Here is a 20,994-nt window from a genome sequence, read left to right on the forward strand (position 1 = left end):
TAGGGGACTATAATATGCGATTCTGCGATCCCATTTATAATACACTGCAATACTTTTGTATTGCAGTGTATTACTGCCTGTCCGTTTAACACGGACAGCCATCTGCTAGGTCATGCCTCCGGCATGATCTAGCAGGCATTCGCTCCAGGCAGACCTGGGGGCCTTTATTAGGCCCCCGGCTGCCATTGGAGGCACAGATACTCGGCAATATTATCGCCGGGTGTCGGTGGGATGAGAGGGAGCTCCCTCCCTCTCTCCAAAACCACTCAGATGCGGTGCACGCTATTGTGCACCGCATCTGAGGGGTTAAACGGGTGAGATCGATACTTATATCGATCTCACCCGGCAGAGCAGGGACGCTCCCAGCCCTCAGCTGCCTCTGGCAACTGAGAGCAGGGAGATTTGACAGCTCCCTGCTCTGTTTACTTATTCCGATGCCGCTATGTAAAAAGTCTATGGCATCGGAATAAGGCCCGTTAGTGACCGACGTAAAAACACGATGGGCCGGTCACTAACGGGTTAATGGATTTAAAAAAATAAAAAAAAAAACACAACAATATTCCTGTTTGGAAATATATAGGGTTTGAGGGTGCACTCACTCTTTAAGATGTGTAATCCCTGTATTTAATATTTTGGTTTTCCAGCTTAAAAAGCTATATAAACCCTTGAAAGCGGTTTGTTTTATGCAACTTTATAATTCATATATTAAAAATTATTTTTATGTTTTGAGATACAGCTGCTTTGCATTCTGTATACAGAGCAGCTGTATCGTGCGCTAAGACCTGAATCCGCCAGGTCCGCGGGACTGACTGGTTCAGTGTCAGCGGGTCCTGCGTGATCCACCTGTAATCAATCACATCCAAGTTATGGATAACAGGTGGATCCTGCGTGTCAAGAGACACACAGGACCCATAGACACTGAACCCATCAGTCCCATGGACCTGACGGGTACAGGATTCAGCATAAGATACAGCTGCTTTGTATACAGAATAGAGAGCAGCCGTATCTCAAAAATATATATATATATTTTTTAAATAAAAACTTATTATAAAGTTGCACGAATCACACTGATTGAACTTTTTATTAAAATCGCTTTCAACGGTTTACATAGCGTTTAAACCATAATTTTGGCCTCTATAATTCCAGTGATCTTATGTAGATTAAAGCTGGATATACACTTTTGGTAGCTGTGGGCCAAAAGCTCGTCGGCCAACCGCTATTCCTCCCAACCCCCCATACACATGCTTGGGAGAGCCTGCAAGTATTCTCAATAGGGAAAAGGGAGTAAGCCACTGCCAGACACCTCTGGCATCAGTTTATCCCCTTACAAGCAAAAGATCCTTATCCCCCCCGAGAGAGTTGGAACACCGGGATAAGGTCCTCTTACATGGGCCATGTAAACAAGTGTGATCAACAAGACAGCAAGACGATTGGCACCTATTTGCTCCTTTCACAAGAGTTAGTATGGGGACGAGCACTCATTACTCCGATCACTCGTCCCCATACATTATCACCATGTCAGCAGGACATCTCACTGCTTACACAGGAAAATGTGCCGCCGACAACGATAATATTTTTCATTTTTAATACGATCAGCAGAGCAATTATCGGCAACGAGCGTTTTCCCGATAATTGGCCCGTATAAAATGGACTTAAAACATTAGATGGACAGCCGGTCCCGCCGAAATAGGCAGGTTTAGACAAAATTCACCTAATTTGTATGGCTTTTTTGTTCACTGCAACTACTTTCACAGGCAAGCAATACAGTTCCTTTGTCTTTTATAAATACACACTCAAGTCACTGCAGAATTAAAAAGGAAACTAATACGTAACTTTTATTAATTATTTCATTTAAAATATATATTCAGGCAGGTAACTTCAACATTTAAAATCAACTAATTCATAGGGACTACTATTCATCATTCAGAAGGGGTGAAAAAGCCTGATAGGGTAGGGCTGACAAAAGCAAGAAGAGCATTCTCTCCCTTTTGCTGACAGTTTATTTCCGCCATTTAGAACACTGCCTCAAACTAATTACATTCTATTCCCCCCTAACATTTGCTCAATACAAGATTAACTCTCAGCATTGGTTCCCGCATTAATATCTATAGCGGACTGCTCTCTCAACGCGTTTCAGGAGATTAGATTTTCCCTGTCATTATTTTAGCCTCCGTTGCGCTACTGTAGCCCTTTGGATATGTTTAGCGTGTAAAATGGGAGCTTTTCCAACGTACGCGCTAAACGTAGGGCCAAAACATAGTGTGCAAAGAGCCTTAGTCACCTTAGTCAAGAAATCAGTTGGTTTTGTGTCCATGGCTCCCTTAGGTACTTCAGAGGTAATTTCTTCTTCAGAGTCTGAGTCTGCAACCAGCCGCCTCTTCTGAGCCTCGGCCAACATTTCTCTACAGATAATAATTTTATATCATAACAAAGTCTTCTGCATCAAACTAAAGGACAAAAATAAAAAATACCCTACAAAGGCAGCTGTAGTGTCACCTACCTGATCTGCGTCTCATCTTCTTCCACCTCTCTTTTTTTCATTTCTTCTTCTGTCTCTCTGTAAACACCTAACATAGACTCAAAGTCCACATTGGCCTGACGCTGGTTCAGCTCTTTCAATTCTTGCAAATTCTCCAAGATATCCATTTCCATTTTGGAGTCTTTTGTCCTGTTCTCAAGAACCTAAAAAAAAAAAAGCACATAACAGTTGAAAATCAGTCCTTCAAACAAGTCTTCTTCTTGAGCGAACAGTAATTTATTGATAAGCAGAGCAGGGTACAGATCCAAGTTCCATTACAAAGCATAGCAAAAAAAAAAAAAAAAACATCTTTCAGTTAGGCCCAATGCCTACGACTGTAAAAATCGTCCGTAATCATGGACTGGAATTACGGACGCATTTACTTCTATTATTCAAGGACACCTTCCCGTTTATTTACGGGAATGTGTCCGGGCCGTAGATGTGTACCGCAAAAGATAGGACATGTCCTTTCTTTTGCTTTTTACGGTCCGTGCTCCCAAACAGAGTTCCTCTACCATTACAACATTGAAGTCGTAAATCAGTCAATATATGTGATATATGGCTAATTCAATTACATATCAGAGTCCCTATAAAACAATACATAATTTAATCTCTTCATGGCACGTCCAATGTCCAGAAACAGGGGCCGAATACTTGCCTTATGGCTCCAAACTTACAGAGAGGTATACAGAATACTGAATTTTCAAAGATGAGAGTTCATACAAAAATGACATTATACAATAATGAGTTTGTTCAAAGTCATAAGAGCTACAATACGACATAGCTGACCAAAGAGCCGGATTGTCCTGATCTTTTTATTAAGATTTAAACAATATAATATGAAAATAATGACAAGTTCACTACAGTTGTACAAAGAATAGTACAAGTTTTAGAAGTGTTGAACTTAAGTATACACAATCTCATATGTTGTGGTTTATACATAATAAACGTAAAACGTAAAAACCTTGGCTACAAATAGGACAAACAAGATACAGACTACATACAAGACTAAATACAAAAGACATATAAGGGAGAGAAGGAAATGCAAGGGAAGGGTTAGTGGATAGATGTCCAAGAGACTAAACCAAGCATATTTGGAAGCTTCGGGGGTAGGAAATCCACCTGGCGTAGTCAGGGGTATGCTGAAACCGTGACCTAGGTAACCACAGCATCTTGGTTTGCATAGAACTACTAGCCTTAGCCGCATTCATACATTCCATCCTCATGAAGTTAAGAGTGTTGGGTCCATTGGGTTCCTGTCAGAGGCTCCTGTGACCTGGGAATTACTAATATGGCTGCTATCACAAAGTGGAGTAAGGTGCTTGTTTGTCATTTTATAATCGAACCAGGGAACAATGAAAGGAGGGTTAACTCCAGGGAGGCCAGGAGATCAGTTACATAAAGCAGATTATATAGAGCAAAAATGGACGACAGCCAATAGAGTAGGACTGGGCAATGATTCTTATATTAAAAAAAGAAACCAAAATTCAGCGCAGTTAACCAATGTCATCTTGTGCATTTCGGTTTGGTTATTTCCAGGATTCAAATGTATCTGTGTCCTCATTATGTAACGGCAGCTTTGAGCATCTCAGCACAGACAGGCGTGATGCAGTGACGTCATCATGCCTGTCTGCGCCGAACCACACAGAGCACAGACTGTAGGAGCAGAGGGATCTCCTCATCTTGTGGGAACAGGGTTAGGTGAGTATTTTTTGTTATTTTTAGGCACTATTGAGGCATTACACCGCGGGGAGGGCAGCTATGGGGGCATTACACCGGAAGGGGAATTAAACTGTGAGGGCCACTATGGAGTATTATCAAGTACGTGGGGGGCAGTGTCAGGGGGTATAGTTGATACAGTAGCATACAGCAGGCTCAGGGTGTGTGTGTATATATATATATATATATATACATACATACATACACACTCTCACACACACAGATATACACACACACACACACACACACACACACACACACACCCTGAGCCTGCTGTATACTACTGTATCAAATTATATATTATATATATATATATATATATACACACACACACACACACACACACACACACACACACACATATACAGCAGGGGACAAAGTAACAGCACCAGGACTTGAAAGTTGGGGAGATGTTGGTTTATTCACCATCAGGTGGAAAGAATGAGCAACGCTTCGGTTCACACCTGAACCTTTCTCAAGCTACATATACACACACTATATATTACACACATATATATATATATATATATATATAGTGTGTGTATGTACAGTGGAGGAAATAAGTATTTGATCCCTTGCTGATTTTGTAAGTTTGCCCACTGTCAAAGTCATGAACAGTCTAGAATTTTTAGGCTTGGTTAATTTTACCAGTGAGAGATAGATTATATATAAAAAAATAAAAATAAAAATAACATTGTCAAAATTATATATATTTATTTGCATTGTGCACAGAGAAATAAGTATTTGATCCCTTTGGCAAACAAGACTTAATACTTGGTGGCAAAACCCTTGTTGGCAAGCACAGCAGTCAGACATTTTTAGTAGTTGATGATGAGGTTTGCACACATGTTAGATGGAATTTTGGCCCACTCCTCTTTGCAGATCATCTGTAAATCATTAAGATTTCGAGGCTGTCACTTGGCAACTTGGATCTTCAGCTCCCTCCATAAGTTTTTGATGGGATTAACCCCTTAACACTCCATGACGTACTATTAGGTCATGCTAACTGTAGCGTTCGCGCTCAGTGACCTAATAGTAGGTCATGGAGTAAACACGGCGCCGTTCGCGCGGGGCACGTTCATGAGCTGTGATAGCTGCTGTTTCCGACAGCAGACTATCACTGCTCAATGTGCCGGGACCGATCGCGGAGCTGCCGGGACCGATCGCGGAGCTCCCACGTCGATTAACCCCTCAGAAGCCGCGTTCAATAGCGATCGCGGCTTCTTAGGGGTTAATCCGCCATCGCCGGCCTGCTACGCGATAGCGGCCGGCGATGGTGACTATGGCAACCGGACACCAAACAATGGCGTCCGGCTATGCCATAGACGGAAGCCTAGTGGGTCCTGACAACGTCAGGACCCACTATGCTTGCTGTCAGTGAGTAGCTGACAGTTCTAATACACTGCACTACGCATGTAGTGCAGTGTATTAGAATAGCGATCAGGGCCTCCTGCCCTCAAGTCCCCTAGTGGGACAAAGTAATAAAGTAAAAAAAAAGTTAAAAAAAGATGTGTAAAAATAAGAAAATAAAAGTTTTAAAAGTAATAAAAGTAAAAGTCCCACTTTTTCCCTTATCAGTCCTTTATTAATAAAAATCTATAAACAAACAAACTGTACATAATTGGTATCGCCGCGTCCGTAACGGCCTGAACTACAAAATTATTTTGTTATTTATCCCGCACGGTGAACGCCGTAAAAAAAAATATTAATAAACCGAACCAGAATCACCATTGTTTGGTCACTTCACCTCCCAAAAAATGGAATAAAAAGAGATCAAAAAGTCGCATGTACCGAAAAATGGTACTGATTGAAACTACAGTTCGTTACGCAAAAAATAAGTCCTCGCACGGCTTTATTGATTGAAAAATAAAAACGTTATGGCTCTTAGAATAAGGTAACACAAAAAGTGAATGATTGTTTACAAAACTTATTTGATTGTGCAAACGCCATAAGACATAAAAAAAAACTAGAAACATCTGGTATCGCCGTAATCGTATCGCCCCGCAGAATAAAGTGAATATGTCATTTATAGCGCACGGTGAACGCTGTAAAAAAAAAAAAGTATACAAAAACAATAGTAGAATTGCTGTTTATTAGTCACCACGCCACCTAAAAATGGAATAAAAACTGATCAAAAAGCCGCATGCACCCCAAGAAAACTACAATGGATTCCTCAAGGGGTCTAGTTTCCAAATTGGGGTAACTTTTGCGCGGTTTCCAATGTTTTGGCACCACAAGACCTCTTCAAACCGGACATGGTGCCTAATAAAAAAGAGGGCTCAAAATCCGCTAGGTGCTCCTTTGCTTCGGAGGCCGGGGCTTCAGTAAATTACCGCACTAGGGCCACATGTGGGATATTTCTCAAACTGCAGAATATGGGCAATACATATTAAGTTGCGTTTCTCTGATAAATCCTTTTGTGTTATAAAAAAAATGGTATAAAAAGAGTAAATTTCACCTCTACTTTGCTCTAAATTTCTGTGAAACACCTAAAGGGTTCATAAACTTTCTAAATGCTGTTGTGAATACTTTGAGGGGTCTAGTTTCTAAAATGGGGTGTTTGATAGGGGTTTCTAATATATGGGCTCCTCAAAGCAACTTCAGAAATGAACTGGAACCTAAAAAAATAAATAAATGAGGCAATACTTCGCTTCTTACATTATACTGATAATGAGCCGTGCCCACCCCGAGATTACCCCAGTTTTGACCGTTTGTATAAACGGAGACCCCTATTAGACCGTTTCAGTGCCCGGTTTTCCCAAGCATACACCCCCGAGAAGTGTTTTTCTATTGATGAGTCCCTGGTACATTTTAAAGGGAGGGTTCAATTCCGCCAGTACCTGCCAGGTAAGAGGGCAAGGTATGGCGTGAAGATGTATAAGCTGTGCGAGAGTGCATCAGGGTATACCTACAGGTTTAGGATATATGAAGGAAAGGCCACCCCCAAACCAGACTGCATCCTGGACTACAATAGGTACATGGGAGGGATGGACTTGTCAAATCAAGTCCTGAAGCCCTACAGCGCCATGCGGTGTGGTATAAGAAGCTGGCCGGGCACATCATACAGATGGCTTTGTACAATGCGTACCTGCTACGTCGATGTGCAGGCCAGAGGGGAACTTTCCTGGAATTTCAAGATCTAATCTTTAGGGACCAGGAAGGGGGGGCACCCAGTACTTCTGGAAGCGAGGCCACACGCATCGTACCAGGGCAACACTTTCCAGGAGAAGTTCCCCAAACCGGTGGAAAGGGAAAGAGTCAAAAGAGGTGCAGAGTCTGCTATAAGAGGGGGATAAGGAAGAACACAATATATCAATGTGACACGTGTCCCGAAAAACCAGGGCTCTGTATAAAAGATTGTTTTAAAATGTATCATACATCCCTTGATTTTTAATTTACCCTGATGCACTCCGCACAGCTTACCCCCCTCATCTTTCCCTTCTGAGCCCTGCCGTATGCCCAGGCAGCTGATAACAGCCACATGTAGGGTATTGCCGTACCCAGGAAAACCCACATTACAATTTAAGGGGTGTATATCTCCGGTGGCGCATGCTGGGCACACTATATTGGACACTGAAATGGCATATATATATATATAAAATTGCAAATCTCACACTGCACCATCTGCTGCGCATTATCTTTTACACAGTACCTGTGGGGTCAAAATGCTCACTACACCTCTAGATGAATGTCTTAAGGGGTGTAGTTTTTAAAATGGGGTCACTTCTCGGGGGTTTCAACTGTACTGGTACCTCAGGGGCTTCTGCATACATGACTTAGCACCAGAAAAGCTCCAGTAGGCCAAATGGTGGTCCTTTTCTTCTGAGCCCTCCCATGGGCCCAAACGGCAGTTTATCACCACAAATGGGGTATTGCCGCACTAAGGACAAATTGGGCAACAAAATGGGGTATGTTGTTCCTTGTGAAAATAAGAAATTTTGATCAAAAATGACATCTTATTGGAAAAAATATCATTTTTTTCATTTCACAGCCCAATTCAAATAGGTGCTGTGAAAAAACTGTGCGGTCAAAATGATAACAAAAACCATAAATGAATTCCTTGAGGGGTGTAGTTTCCAAAATGGGGTCACTTCTGGTGGGTTTCCATTGCTTTGATACCTCTGGGCCTCTGCAAATGCGACATGGCACCTGAAAACCAATCCAGCAAAATCTGGACTCCAACAAACACATAGCGCTCCTTTCCGTCTGAGCCCTCCCATGGGCCCAAACGGCAGTTTATCACCACAAATGGGGTATTGCCGCACTAAGGACAAATTGGGCAACAAAATGGGGTATGTTGTTGCCTGTGAAAATAAGAAATTTTGATCAAAAATGACATCTTATTGGAAAAAATATCATTTTTTTCATTTCACAGCCCAATTCAAATAGGTGCTGTGAAAAAACTGTGCGGTCAAAATGATAACAAAAACCATAAATGAATTCCTTGAGGGGTGTAATTTCCAAAATAGGGTCACTTCTGGTGGGTTTCCATTGTTTTGATACCTCAACACCTCTTCAAACCTGGCATGCTGCCTAAAATATATTCTAATAAAAAAGAGGCCTCAAAATGCACTAGGTGCTTCTTTGCTTCTAGGGCTTGTGTTTTAGTCCACGAGCGCACTAGAGGCACATGTGGGACATTTCTAAAAACTGCAGAATCTGGACAATACATATTTAGTAGTGTTTCTCTGGTAAAACCTTCTCTGTTACTAAAAATAAATTGAATAAAATTGAAATTCAGCAGAAAAAATGAAATTTGCAAATTTCATTTCCACTTTGCTTTAATTCCCGTGAAATGCCTGAAGGGTTAAAAAACTTTCTATATGCTGTTTTGAATACTTTGAGGGGTCTAGTTTTTAAAATGGGGTGTTTTATGGGGGTTTCTAATACATAGGCCCCTCAAATCCACTTCAGAACGGAACTGGCACCTTCAAAAAAAGGCTTTTGAAATTTTCTTAAGAATTTGAGAAATTGCTGTTTATGTTCTAAGCCTTGTAACGTCCAAGAAAAATAAAATAATGTTCAAAAAACGATGCCAATCTAAAGTAGACATATGGGAAATGTGAACTAGTAACTATTTTGGGTGGTATAACCGTCTGTTTTTCAAGCAGATGCATTTAAATTCTGAAAAATGCTATTTTTTGTAAATTTTCTCTAAATTTTGCAATTTTTCACAAATAAAGACTGAATATATCGACCAAATTTTACCACGAACATGAAGCCCAAAGTGTCACGAGAAAACAATCTCAGAATCGCTTGGATAGGTTTAAGCATTCCGACGTTATTACCACATAAAGTGAAATATGTCAGATTTGAAAAATGGGCTCTGAGCCTTAAGGCCCAAACTAGGCTGCGTCCTTAAGGGGTTAAGGTCTGGAGACTGGCTAGGCCACTCCATGACCTTAATGTGCTTCTTTTTGAGCCACTCCTTTGTTGCCTTGGCTGTATGTTTGGGGTAATTGTCGTGCTGGAAGACCCAGCCACGAGCCATTTTTAATATCCTGGCGGAGGGAAGGAGGTTGTCACTCAGGATTTGACGGTACATGGCTCCATCCATTCTCCCATTGATGCGGTGAAGTAGTCCTGTGCCCTTAGCAGAGAAACACCCCCAAAACATAATGTTTCCACCTCCATGCTTGACAGTGGGGACGGTGTTCTTTGGGTCATAGGCAGCATTTCTCTTCCTCCAAAAACGGCGAGTTGAGTTAATGCCAAAGAGCTCAATTTTAGTCTCATCTGACCACAGCACCTTCTCCCAATCACTCTCAGAATCATCCAGATGTTCATTTGCAAGCTTCAGACGGGCCTGTACATGTGCCTTCTTGAGCAGGGGGACCTTGCGGGCACTGCAGGATTTTAATCCATTACGGCGTAATGTGTTACCAATGGTTTTCTTGGTCACTGTGGTCCCAGCTGCCTTGAGATCATTAACAAGTTCCCCCCGTGTAGTTTTCGGCTGAGGTCTCACCTTCCTCAGGATCAAGGATACCCCACGAGGTGAGATTTTGCATGGAGCCCCAGATCGATGTCGATTGACAGTCATTTTGTATGTTTTCCATTTTCTTACTATTGCACCAACAGTTGTCTCCTTCTCACCCAGCGTCTTACTTATGGTTTTGTAGCCCATTCCAGCCTTGTGCAGGTCTATGATCTTGTCCCTGACATCCTTAGAAAGCTCTTTGGTCTTGCCCATGTTGTAGAGGTTAGAGTCAGACTGATTAATGGAGTCTGTGGACAGGAGTCTTTTATACAGGTGACCATGTAAGACAACTGTCTTTAATGCAGGCACCAAGTTAATTTGGAGTGTGTAACTGGTCTGGAGGAGGCTGAACTCTTAATGGTTGGTAGGGGATCAAATACTTATTTCTCTGTGCACAATGCAAATAAATATATATAATTTTGACAATGTGATTTTCTTATTTTTTTTTAATATAATCTATCTCTCACTGGTAAAATTAACCTAGCCTAAAAATTCTAGACTGTTCATGACTTTGACTGTGGGCAAACTTACAAAATCAGCAAGGGATCAAATACTTATTTCCTCCACTGTATATATATACACATACATACACACTACCGTTCAAAAGTTTAGGGTCACTTAGAAATTTCCTTATTTTTTAAAGAAAAGCACATTTTTTTTCAATGAAGATAACATTAAATTAATCAGAAATACACTCTATACATTGTTAATGTGGTAAAGGACTATTCTAGCTGCAAACGTCTGGTTTTTAATGCAATATCTACATAGGTGTATAGAAGCCCATTTCCAGCAACCATCACTCCAGTGTTCTAATGGTACATTGTGTTTGCTAAGTGTTAGAAGGCTAATGGATGATTAGAAAACACTTGAAAACCCTTGTGCAATTATGTTAGCACCGCTGTAAACAGTTTTGCTGTTTAGAGGAGCTATAAAACTGACCTTCCTTTGAGCTAGTTGAGAATCTGGAGCATTACATTTGTGGGTTCGATTAAACTCTCCAAATGGCTAGAAAAAGAGAGCTTTCATGTGAAACTCGACAGTCTATTCTTGTTCTTAGAAATGAAGGCTATTCCATGCAAGAAATTGCCAAGAAACTGAAGATTTCCTACAACGGTGTGCACTACTCCCGTCAGAGGACAGCACAAACAGGCTCTAACCAGAGTAGAAAGAGAAGTGGGAGACCCCGCTGCACAACTGAGCAACAAGACAAGTACATTAGAGTCTCTAGTTTGAGAAAAAGACGCCTCAAAAGGTCCTCAACTGGCAGCTTTATTAACTAGTACCCGCAAAACGCCAGTATCAACGTCTACAGTGAAGAGGCGACTCCGGGATGCTGGCCTTCAGGGCAGAGTGGCAAAGAAAAAGCCATATCTGAGACTGGCAAATAAAAGGAAAAGATTAATATGGGAAAAAGCACACAGACATTGGACAGAGGAAGATTGGAAAAAAAGTGTTATGGACAGACGAATCGAAGTTTGAGGTGTTTGGATCACACAGAAGAACATTTGTCAGACGCAGAGCTGAAAAGATGCTGGAAGAGTGCCTGACGCCATCTGTCAAGCATGGTGGAGGTAATGTGATGGTCTGGGGTTGCTTTGGTGCTGGTAAAGTGGGAGATTTGTACAAGGTAAAAGGGATTTTGAATAAGGAAGGCTATCACTCCATTTTGCAACGCCATGCCATACCCTGTGGACAGCGCTTGATTGGAGCCAATTTCATCCTACAACAGGACAATGACCCAAAGCACACCTCCAAATTATGCAAGAACTATTTAGGGAAGAAGCAGGCAGCTGGTATTCTATCTGTAATGGAGTGGCCAGTGCTGTCACCAGATCTCAACCCCATAGAGCTTTTGTGGGAGCAGCTTGACCGTATGGTACGCAAGAAGTGCCCATCAAGCCAATCCAACTTGTGGGAGGGGCTTCTGGAAGCATGGGGTGAAATTTCTCCTGATTACCTCAGCAATTGAACAGCTAGAATGCCAAAGGTCTGCAATGCTGTAATTGCTGCAAATGGAGCATTCTTTGACGAAAAAGTTTGAAGGAGAAAATTATTATTTGAAATAAAAATCATTTTTTCTAACCTTGTCAATGTCTTGACTATATTTTCTAGTAATTTTGCAACTCATTTGATAAATGTAAGGGTATGTGCACACACACTAATTACGTCCGTAATTGACGGACGTATTTCGGCCGCAAGTACCGGACCGAACACAGTGCAGGGAGCCGGGCTCCTAGCATCATAGTTATGAACGATGCTAGGAGTCCCTGCCTCTCTGCAGGACAACTGTCCCATACTGTAATCATGTTTTCAGTACGGGACAGTAGTTCCACGGAGAGGCAGGGGCTCCTAAGTATGATGCTAGGAGCCCGGCTCCCTGCACTGTGTTCGGTCCGGTACTTGCGGCCGAAATACGTCCGTCAATTACGGACGTAATTAGTGTGTGTGCACATACCCTAAGTGTGAGTTTTCATGGAAAACACAATATTGTCTGGGTGACCCCATACTTTTGAATGGAAGTATATGGTCCATTTTGTATCGCCGAGGCCGATTGTAATAATACGTAAATTTAAAGTCACCTTGATGTGACATTCCCAAGCTCACGCACACGCCCCCACACGCATGTAGGATTTTACCCGCACGGTACACTGTGGGCAATGCCAACACCGGCGGTAGCCGATAATGAGGATGGTAACTTTAAAGTTAAATATCTCCGCGAAAAAAAAATCTTATCTCAAAATCGTTTGCAGCATCGTTTTTGTATTGAAAAGAGCTTTCAAATGAGCCCCCACTCGACCCCCCCCCCCCCCGTGCCAGTTAAGATTTTGCTAGAACTGTAGAATTTGCTATGATCAGAAAGTCGTCCAGATATGGTGCGTTGTTTATCCCACGTTGATGTAGGAATGCTACTACTTAGCCATTAGCTTTGTGAAAGTTTGTGGAGCCGATGGAATTCCAAATGTAAGTGCTCTGAATAGGAAATCGAGAAGCTCTTGATTTATGATGATGGCAAAACTGTGAAACTTCTGGTAATCTGTATGGATCGGAAACATGATCATACGCGTCCTTTAGGTCGATTGTGGCCATGACTGTATTTTTTGGAATGAGACGAGTAATCGAGTGAATAGATTCAATCTTGAAACGTCTGTATCTTATGAACTTGTTCAGTAGCTTTAGGTTTATGATGGTATATGTTACATCTGGGTTTCCGGACAAGGAAGAGACTTGAATAATGTCCCTTCCTTTCTTCTTGTTTGGGAACTGGAGTAATTATGTTTATGCGAAGTAGTTATAAGACTCCTTCTCCTCGTTTTTTCTGAAGACTTGGTGATAATTGTCTTGTAATCACAAATTTTGTAGGAGGGGGAAGAAAGAAATTCTATTTTGTATCCCATCTGGACTGTATTCAACATTCAAAGTCCAAAATCCGAGATTCTGCCTCCTACTTTATTGGCGTCATTGCTTATCCTGAGAACCTCTTCCGGGATTAAAGAGTATGTTCTTGCCTCTTCCTCCTTTCGGATAGATTCATCTACCCATCTTTCCTTTACCTCTGAAATTTTCTTGGTTACTAGGGGGACAAAAGGATTCATTTATTTTAAATAGCTTGCCTTCAGGGAGAGAATTCTGCTTGTCTGAGCTTTTTTCTACTATCTTCTCGAAGGCTGGTTCAAATACATAATTACCTTTCAAGGAAATGACGCATAATTTTGGAGATATCTCCTGACCACATCTTTAGCCACAAAACTCTAGCGGAATTAGTGAGAGACCCTGATTTTGCTGCCAACCCGAACAGACTCCGCTGAAGCACCCGCCATGAAGGCCATTGCCATTTTCAGTAGGGGAATTGAGGCAGAGATCTGATCTCTTGGCGTCCTGTTGTTTATATGGTGTTTTAGTTTGTCAATCCATATACACATAGGTCTAGCGACACAAGTTGTGGAAAGGTTTGTCTTCAGTAAAAGCGGGTGACGTTGCCCATGAGCGTTTGAGCAAACTTTCAGCCTTCTTATCCATCGAGTCTTTCAGTTGTGATGAATCTTCAAACGGCAGTGTAGTCTTTTTTGCGACCTTACCTACCTGTGCATCGATCTTAGGGATCAATCCTCAGCGTTAAATGGAAACCGTATCCTAATATCACCTGGGATGGATAATTTGTTTTCTGGTTCTTCCCATTTATTTTTAATAAGGGACTGAACATTTTCATGAATTGGGAATACCACTTTCTTTTTTGTTTTGAGACCAGCAAACATTTCACCCTGCACAGATCTCGGTTCCCCGATTTCTTCAATATTCATCGTATTCTTTATGGCTCTTAAGAGTATCCGTGAGTTCAGAGGAAAAAGAATACTTCCTATCATCCTCGGATGGAGTAGTGAAAGTGTGGTGTTCACTAGGACCCTCTGAAACTGAATGCTGGTCATTATCAGATTCTGAATCTGAGGAGATTAAATATTTCCGTTTCTTTGTTTTAGAGCTGAATGGGTTTTCCGCTATGGGTGCGGGAGATAAAGCAGACAGAATTCTGAATTTCTTCCCATACCATCTGTCTTAATTCCTAAACTAAGGACAGTTTTTCTACCTCCAAAATTTTGGAAGTACGTTTGGCATAAACGTTTTTTGTACAGATAATTTTTTTCAAACAAATGGCGAATTTGAATCCTTGACATCTCTTCTGAGAGGAGTCCTTGTCTGCCTAATAACATAAGGCCGAGGATGGTTTATAAATTAACACCCCCATATACACAGAATAAATCCAGTTTCAGAATACTCACTGGGCTGGGAGTAGCGCTGGGCCCTGCTAACTCAGAGCGTCAGTTCATGTCAGTCTCAGGCACGATGACAACAAAGAAGCAGCAGCAGAGATAAATGACAAAAAAATAATTACCTTTATACCAGACCTCGGATACAGGACAACCGTTTGAATTTGGCGCCGAGAAGTGCGACTTCCGGTTGTTTTGCCAGGACGAGTGCGAGTCCTGGCATCCTACGTCATCGTGATAGACGCCAGCTTAACCCATTGTAGGAGCGCAGGACGACGGTCTAACGAGGACCCACTCCGGAGAACGAGCCCTCCAACAGACTCATCAGTAAGGAGGAGGTGACTCCATCAACCTTCTGCCTCTAGAGAATGAAGGAGGAGGAGGAGGAATAGTGCCTGCCTCCTTACCCCTCTCTCATGATAGACCCCAGGTAGGGAGAGGAAAACACTGGTAAAGGCAGGGTTGGGAGATGCTTTTAATCTCTTGTGTTTTCCTGTCCTTATTAGGACCAATAGGCAACTAGGGGAGATTCTGGGAGGTTTTTGTGGGCATTCCCTAGTGGATAGGGCAGGGCTTAAAATGTACCATGAATGGAGATTCAAATAATAGGACACAGACCGGTGTTCGGGCATACCTAAGCTCTAACAGGCAATATTGTGAGACAACTCTGGGGTCCTTCAATGTCTGCCTATATCCATAAAAGGGTCCTTTCTTCAGAAGCACACAGTAACTGCTGACTAATTATCAAATTGCCAAATACTTAGTATTTGGGCTGCAGCCATTGTACATTTAAATAGATTAAGTGTCTGCTGCCAGCGCTCTCTTCTGGTTTACTGATAATATAAGGCTCTGTTCACATCTGTGACATATTTAGTTTATAACGGAAGCCACACCGCAGTACCCGATCCGTCGCACCTAGAGTGGGGTGTCTCAGATTTCACCAAGGTTTCCATCAATTTGACAGGATCAATAGCGCTGCATGTAGTGCTATTTTTCCCGTCACATTTGATGGAATCTGCGACAGAGCCCCCAACGCAGATGTGAACACAGCCCTAAAGTCATTTTATTTACAAACCGTCATTGTAGTACCTTCATGGGATTATTTAGCTCCTCTTCTTCACGTTCCTTCTGAAACCGTTTCTCTTCCTCCTCAATTAGCTTTTCTGCTTGGAAGTTCCGTGTAGCTCCATGTTCCATTGCATAGTCTGTATTTTCTGGATCGGTCTAGAAAAATTGCAAGTGATGAGACAATTAAATTGGATACTTGATGTTTTAACTAAAACAACTAAACTAAACCAACAGTGTAATACATAGATAGCTTTAGACAACTCCATTATAGGGAATAGGACAGTTTTATTGTAGGAAGATCATAAAAGATGGGGAAGATGAGAATTGAGTCTCAATAATGTGTGTGTGTGTATGTGTGTGTGTGTGTGTGTGTGTGTGTGTGTGTGTGTGTGTAAATGGCCAACTTAGACCAATTTCAATATGTGTAGGATCAGATGGATTGGTGAGAAATCTGTGTGTGTAAACCCAGCTTTACTCTGCGGTTCTCCGTTCAGGCCTATTTAGGAAAGTCCCAAACAAGGGACCATCTCCTCAAAGATGTCCATATGCCCTAATGGATTGGGGTTGTCTTCATGAGACAAGGGTATCGGTCATCTCGTAAAACTTCTAACATCATTATGACATGTCATTATTTTTGATCAGTGAGACTCCCAATGATCGATGGAGCAAATAAATCTAAAACACAGCCACAGGGGCAAAAGGTTCAGTTGAGTGCGTCAGCCTTGGTTGGGGTCTCAGCACCTGGACTTCTACCCATCAAAACTTTTAAAATGTCAGAAATTTTGTGAAATGATAGGGGCACTTTAATTTTTTAGATAGTTTGTCATCACTACGACGAAGTAATAAGGTCAATATAACAAATGTTTCACTTAAACAGGATATAATGTTATGGCATATTGCTAGGATAAGCCATATCCCAAAACATTATGAAGTCCAATCTCTGGGACCAAGGTCCTTCAGCTTATTCCCTGCAGAGCGGCTCTTCCAGAAACCGGCTATGCAGGGAACTGCAACAGAATTCAATTGAAGTGAGTTGTGTTGTAGTTCCCTGCACAGCAGAAAGCAGGGAGCATTGCTGTGCAGGGAAAAATTTGTAAATGAGCAGCAGTGCCTAACCAGTGATGCTGCTCTTTCATTCTGAGAATTGGTGGGGGTCAAGGCAGTCAGATCGGTCAGTAATGGCCTATCCTAGCAATATGGCATCACTTAATATGGTGGGAAATTCCCTTTAACCCATTAAAGACATGGGAAATAACTGTACGCCACGGGGGAGTATGGAGCGGGCTCAAGGTCTAAGCCCGCTCCATACTCCGCATGTATCGGCTGTTGGAGATAAACAAGTAGACAAATGGCCAGGATTGGAGTGAAGTCCCCCAGGGACTTTAACTAGTTCAAACTATTAAAATATTGCGTTACTTAACCCAATGGCTGAACGGCGAAGAACAAAAAATTCACAATGCTAAAACTGCTGATTTTTGGTCACCTTGCTTCACCCCCAAAAATTTTTAAAAAAGTGATCGAAAAGTCATACGTACCCCAAAAAGGGTACCAAAATAACTACGGTTCGCACTGCAAAAAACAAGCCCTCACACCACTTAAAAAAAAATAATTAAACAAAATTATGGTTCTTAGAATATGGCGACACAAATATTTTTTTCTTTGCAAAAGTACTACATCATAAAAAAAACCTGCATAAATTTGGTATCACTGTAAATGTATTGACGCGAAGAATAAAGTTAATATTTTTCACTGCACGCATTTTTTTCCAATTTCTCAGTACATTATATGGTACATCAAATTATGTCATGAAAAACTACAACTTGTCCCGCAAAAACAGATTTTTTTTAATTTAATTTTTTTTGAGTACTCTTCGTAAAATCCTCCTCTTGCACAGTTCATTGGGGGACACAAACCATGGGTATATGCTAATGCCACTAGAAGGCTTAACACTATGAAATAAAAAAAGTAGTGACTCCTCTTACAGGATATACTCTGCCCACAGACACTGAGCTATTCAGTCTGCCCAGAAGCAGATACAAGGTAAGATAAGTATGTCAAGCACGAGAGGGTAATTACTCAAACGGACAACCGTAAACGCAAAAATATAAACCTTGAAAACAATTGGGTGGGAGTCCCCCAATGAACTGTACAAGAAAAGGATTCTACTGTGAGTACTCAAAAAATCCTGTTTACTTGTTAGTAACATTGGGGACACAGACCGTGGGACGTCCTAGAGCAGTCCCCAGAGGCGGGAAACGAACACAGGACACGGTCAGTTAGTTACAAATGTCTGCAATACCTTGCGACCCAAAGAAGCATCTGCAGAGGCGAAGGTATGCACCTGGTAGAATTTGACAAAGGTTTGCAGAGAAGACCACGTGGCTGCCTTGAACAATTGAGGGGCAGAGGCCTGATGGCACACAGCCCAGGAAGCACCAACCGCTCTTGTAAAGTGGACCGTGACCCCTGGAAAGGTGGAACCTTTCCCCGGACGCGATAAGCCTCACGAACAATCATTCGAATCCACCGAGCAATGGTAGCCTTAGAGGCCGCCAAACTCTTCCTGGGACCCTCTGGGAGGATGAAGAGGGAATCCGACCACCGGAAGGAAGGAGTGATAGAAAGGTGAAGCTGCAGAGCACTGACAGCATCCAGGTTGTAGCGGGAACACACCCTCAGATGACTGGGAGAAGGACAAAAAGACGGCAAGACAATATCGTCATTTATGTGGAATGCAGAAACCACTTTAGGCAAAAAGGAGGGCACCGTGCGGAGCACTACCTTGTCTTGGTGAAGAGTCAAAAACGGAAAACGACAAGAGAAAGCCGCCAACTCTGAGGCGCTCTGGATGGATGTCACCGCAACCAGAAAAAACACCTTCCAGCACAGAAAATGATGAGAGATTTCTCTCAACGATTCAAATTGAGTGGACTGTAAGACATCAAAGCCCAAAATCAGATCCCACGAGGGAATCGGAGGACGATAAGAGGGGACCGCATGAGCCACCCCCTGCAAAAAATGTCTTGATGTCAGCTTTAGACGCCAACTAAACAAGACAGAAAGGGCAGACACCTGCCCCTTAAGGGAGCTGAGAGTTTAACCACAATCCAATCGTCTTTGTAAAAGAGATAGGATCCTAGGCAAGGAAAAAACCAAGGAGGGGGGGGGGGGGGGGAGCTTGCGATCCTCACACCAACTAAGGTAAGCCTTCCATGTGCGTTGAGGACTTTCTGGCCTTAATCATAGTGAGGATAACACTCTCCGAAAAAACACGAGCCCTCAGGGCGACTGCTTCAACAGCCACGCCGTAAAAGCGTACCTCCAATGACATTGCCGAAAAATAATTTTTTGCACTGAATAGAGCCTTTCACTACAATTCCAACGATACCTATATTATGCAGATAGCTACTTCCTAGCCTATAGTTTTCAGACCATAAATGTAAAATCTTATCTTACTGCTTCATGAAATGGGCGGGCACTTCCGGATTGTGACATCAGCTAAGGGGATCGAAGCTTGAGCTTGTGCCCTTATATGCCAGGATGCTTTGCTTTTAACTCGTGCACGAGCAAATCAGCTCAGCTAATCAGGTCACAGAATCTCCTGATGCAATCTCTCCCCACACAGACATCTTCTGCAAGAGGTGTGTGTGTGCGTGTTTTCCCGAATTTTCCCTTTCGTGTTTTCATCCCCACATTACAAAAGCCATCAAGCTTTTTTTTTTCTGAAGCCTTCCTCTAGAAGCCTCAGCCATCACTGCGGAGCTGCGAGTGCCACCCTGGTGATTTAGATAAGCCATGGCCTTGGCATGGTCTGTCTGAACCCTTAACGGGACTTGGTGCAGGAGACACAGAAAGATGGCTCTCAATTCCAGAAGGAGGGCCTAAAAGCAGGTCGTGACTTAGTTTGTGAGCCCTTTCAGTGATGGCTCTGCTAACCCAGACAGATGCAAAAATGTATTGAAAAGCAAAGCCGGAGGCCCTTTTAAAAGTGGTTTTAGCAAAAGGAGTCCACGTGATAATCCAAGGGATCCTTAAAGTAAGTGGAATAGGCTAGGCGAGAAACCCTGAAGAATTGCCCTCTAGAAAGGGGTAGAAAACATCCAGAAGGCTAGAGGGGAAAACTTCTTGTCCGACAATAACCTCCAATTCTGATTGGGCTGAAAAAACAGCATGAGAATGTTGGGGCTGAAGGAAAGGAATTGAGTCAGTGGAAGGTACAGAATCAGTGACCTGAGGCGTGACACGGACAGCTCCAATTAGCACCTCGACTGAGGTGAGAAGAGGGGTAGTACGCTTTCCAACGGAGTCAGTCGGAATAAGATAATTCACCGTCAGACAAAACCTCTAGGAGAGGAGGCACCAGACCTGACATCAGGACCAGAAACACCTTGCCCAAGTGAGGAAGGTGAAACAGAAGAGGACGATGAAAATCAAGGCAAGCGAGAAGCTCTGGTCTGCTTGCAGGGTCGGCCACGAGGGGAAGACATCGATGGGCAGAACAAGAGTCCGGCGGGTGGGCAGACATGCCACACAGAATGGGGGGATGTTAAATAGCACTCATTTAACTCTCCATATCCCAGATGTACTGACCAGCAGGGGCACCCCCTCAGTGTTACCGCCTTTACCGAGGGGATGCTGGTGAGAGGTGTTAGAGGTGCCCCTTAGGCTGTGGGTGAAAGAGGAGCTGGCGCTCTTGTCCCATTGGTCTTCATGGGCAGGTTGGACAACAGTGCATTTGCATATGAAACTGTGCGCCTGCCGAATAGGAACACATGTAGACCCTGTGCCCCTAGTTCTTCATGATGAAAATAATAAAATAAAGGAAAATTCTTGGTAGAGAATCTGCTGCTATCAGCAGAAATGTCTGCCACTTACGACACTAAGCGAAGTCCGAATATCTCAGTGTCTGTAGGCAGGGTATATCCTTTAGGAGGAGTCACTTTTTT

General features: G+C 42.6%; 1 protein-coding gene across 3 annotated transcripts in view; it reads right to left on the reverse strand.

Moving 5' to 3' along the window:
• YJU2 (YJU2 splicing factor homolog) overlaps nucleotides 1-20,994 on the reverse strand; it is a 56,141-nt gene that overhangs the window by 21,993 nt on the left and 13,154 nt on the right. For all 3 annotated transcript variants that reach the window (XM_075850617.1, XM_075850608.1, XM_075850625.1), the window contains exons 4-6: nucleotides 16,070-16,204; nucleotides 2,501-2,682; nucleotides 2,282-2,402 (exon numbers count right to left, since the gene is read on the reverse strand). In XM_075850617.1, the coding sequence (XP_075706732.1) occupies nucleotides 2,282-2,402; nucleotides 2,501-2,682; nucleotides 16,070-16,204 (438 nt within the window). The remainder of the gene's footprint in view (nucleotides 1-2,281; nucleotides 2,403-2,500; nucleotides 2,683-16,069; nucleotides 16,205-20,994) is intronic.

Source organism: Rhinoderma darwinii, chromosome 1, assembly GCF_050947455.1.
Source record: "Rhinoderma darwinii isolate aRhiDar2 chromosome 1, aRhiDar2.hap1, whole genome shotgun sequence".
Taxonomy (NCBI): Eukaryota; Metazoa; Chordata; class Amphibia; order Anura; family Rhinodermatidae; genus Rhinoderma; species Rhinoderma darwinii.